The sequence below is a fragment of the Pinus tabuliformis genome, chromosome X (genome assembly GCF_031772625.1).
Source record: "Pinus tabuliformis cultivar Carrire ecotype Pingquan chromosome X, CPIR1, whole genome shotgun sequence".
Classification (NCBI taxonomy): domain Eukaryota; kingdom Viridiplantae; phylum Streptophyta; class Pinopsida; order Pinales; family Pinaceae; genus Pinus; species Pinus tabuliformis.
Genome location: NC_142308.1, coordinates 1,493,150,154 through 1,493,153,492, shown reverse-complemented (window position 1 = coordinate 1,493,153,492; position 3,339 = coordinate 1,493,150,154). Strand labels below are relative to the sequence as shown.

General features: G+C 36.1%; 1 protein-coding gene across 1 annotated transcript; it reads right to left on the bottom strand.

The window, feature by feature from the left end:
* Window positions 1-2,599: 2,599 nt before the first annotated feature.
* On the bottom strand, window positions 2,600-3,105 carry LOC149145667 (uncharacterized; the record flags this gene model as incomplete). The annotated part of the gene is made up of 1 exon (XM_089452527.1): window positions 2,600-3,105. A coding segment is annotated over one exon (501 nt), but the record flags the coding sequence as incomplete, so codon positions are not given.
* Window positions 3,106-3,339: the final 234 nt, after the last annotated feature.

The following is a 3,339-nucleotide window of genomic DNA, read 5'->3' as shown; positions in this document are numbered from 1 at the left end:
ATGATTAATCTATTCTAAATGCACACGGGGGCTATGTAGTGTAGAGAGATTAGCATTTTACTTAAATGCCATGCAATTCAAATGACTTTGTTGCATCTGAAATTGTCACGTTGATGATGGAAATCTTCTCTCCATGGAATACATTCCATTATCAAAGTCTTGAGTATAATCTTGAGCTGATTATGTCAATAATAAGAATAGTCACTAGATTCGGAGATGTTATTATTTTTGAAATGAAATGCCAAGAGCCCACAACGATGTTCCTGGGTTTCCAACTCTATTTCGTGGTTGTGTGCTGAATTGTGGTATAGTGGAGCAATCCTTCTGTCTGTGACTATGCAAGGTTCCTCTGCAGTCTAGGGAGTGCATATATGGAATTTTTGGCGAAGAGAAAGGGGTTTCAATCAATGTGTTTATGTAGATTATTCATTGGGGTATTATTGTGCAAGAGGAAGGGTTACATTTTGGTTTATAGGGGTATTTTTGGCCTTAACGTCTTATCTAAGTGAAAATGCTTCATGTTGAACGCTAGAATCATGTTCAGACTCTTAATGAAACAACCACTGTAATTCTCTGCAGCAGATAAGGGAAACATGAGATTTAATATTAATTGTAGCTCTTAGGAAGCCTTTCTCTTTGTTGTAGCTAGCCCTCTTGGAAAAGTTCACACAGTCTAAGATGTGGCCCTAGATCTTACACAAGCCCATACTTGCTCATCAATCTAAACATTCAAAAGTATTCACAAGTTTGGAAGAATTTTGCGAGTCTAAAAATTAGCCTATTACAATAATGTTCCATGTGGATGCTTCACGGTATTGAAGTCCTAAATGTGTGAATCAATCTCTTTGACAATGTTTGCATCAAGCCGGTTTATTTGGAAAACACATACCTGCTCATTATGATCATTGCATGACAACGATGAATTTGTTTTTACGGGATTTATGAGCTACCTAGTGTTAATCTCTGCGAATGAGATCTCCCTGGAATGATCTTGTAGATCTGTGAAAGTATTCTTGGATTCATTGAAGTCTGCTCTCCAAATAACATCTAAAACATTTATGAAAAGGGTTCATTTCTTGTAATAGATGCATCAATATTTGAGGCTAGTTTGCAAACCCTTGAGGCATGATAAGCTTTGAAGGATCTGGAATTCTGGATGAGTTTGTAACCTCTATCAGTATTGTGCTTCATACTATTTAAGGTTGATTCATGAAGCTTAGTTCACAGTTATAAAGGAATAATTGAATGTTGAAGTCATATGTAGGTATAACTATCTGAAGGATTGTTATAATCTCAAGGCAGCAAATAGATCAACATAACAACCAAGTTAAGAAAATGCAATTGATACCTCTACATTAGGTTGTGACCTCAATCTAAGGGACTGATTCTTATTCTTTGTCTCAATCTGTGGAAGATTCTGGAGTACATTTTTGTAGGTCTTTTGACAACAAAAGACTCCCTAATTTGTAGTATCTTACGATGTATTTGTAACCTAAGCATGGCATCCTAATTTTCAAGGGATATAAGTTTTGGTTGTTAACTCGGTCTCGTATCAATCTCACAATCTCAACATATATAGATTCCTTCAGGTTTGTTTATTTTTCTGATGGGCTCAGAAGATTTTATTCCTCATTTTGTTTTAAAACGTATTGAGCTAATGCTCTCAAGTTTGTAAGAGCCAAATTAGCTCCATTGCTTCTACACTCCAGTGATTAAAAATTGTGTTTGTACCCTGCAATTGAAAATTGTGTTTTGTATCCTGAAAATTGGTTTCGTTCCCTTCTGTAACCACACAATTTACCAAACTTTGTTACTCATAGTGTTCTCTACGCAGATTTGGAGCAGTGCACACAAAGCTCCATGCTATGGTGGCCCTCACACTCCAACATTCCAGATCATAATTAATTTTGGCTTAAGGTTTCATCTCGTGGAAGGATAATGACTAGAATTCCAAAATTGCCATCACCAATTACTAGCCAGAAGGTCAAATCTGCAATATGCTTTGCAATCACTCAATCTTTCTGTCTTGCATATCTCTATGGCGTGCACATATCATAACATGCTGATTGTTGAAAGAGCTCTTGACTACTATATCATGTTGGAGAAAAAAGATAGGACTTGAATTTTTCCAAATCACAACTTTGTATATCTCATTTAAATCTTGCAGAGGATGCTTTGTTTTGTGGGATTTACAAAATTTATAAGATAAATATTAGAGAAGATTAAATTGGCAAATTTGATTTCCTTACCAATTTAACTTCCTAATGAATAATGCAGCTAAAATCTTCCAGTTGATTATAGATGACAAATTTGTCATCAAGAAATAACGGTGTACTAGCAATATCAGAGGCCATTAATAATGTTAGTCCAACTGTATATATTTTCAACCATCAAAGGGAGATAAGAGAGATTCTGAGAGGTTGGGGGAAGGCCAAAACCAACTCATTACTACATATGGCCAAAAAGTGATATTTCACCTAGTCGATGGAAGTAGCAAAACTTCACATATATGCATTCTAAATGCTTTCTTGTATCAATTATTACTTAATGCTAGCCTGGACAAGAAAGCTGATAATAAAATATATTTTCCTCGTATCACCTATCTTAGATACTTTCCTCTGAAGAGGCCTTCATATAGAAGTTCCATGCTAACATTGCAGCACCTATTGCTGGTTCCAGCTTTGGCCGAATTGGAAGCACGCCTGGAAAGTCTTTGGAAATACAACTAATTACTTCTTCACCTATGTCCCATCCCTCATTGGTCTCAAGGACACCACCAACCATAACAAGTGGAAAAGACTCCAATCCATCTTTCCCACTCAAACCCAATCTCTGGACAACAAATTTTACGTTGGCAACAAGCTCTTGAACAGTAATGAGAAAAATATTTTGTGCCACTTTATCACCTGCTCCTGCACAAGCCTTTACCACAGGAGCAAGTGCAGCTATGCGGGCCCAAGAAGGATCTGCATAAGTCCATCCAATGACTTCATCTGGTGAGTGAATTTGGAGCTTTTGTACAATTGCAGAAGTGAGATTTGTGGGAGGTCCCCGTCCATCATGAGCTTTTACTACTGCTGTTAAAGCTTGAGCAACAATCCCATAAAGTTAAATTGATTAATGATGTTTTAGTTGTCTTTCATAATTCTTAACTGAGCTTTTGAAATGTGTCTAAATGATATTTCAAACATTTAGTCGAATGGATTAGGAAATTCAAGTTCTACTTCAATCAATATTGGTTTCCACATATAGGTATTTCTCAGGGATTATTTTCTTCACATATATATTTAGATTATAACTCTGTGCAATGCATTTTTGTTTTTGTTTTTCTCAATCCAA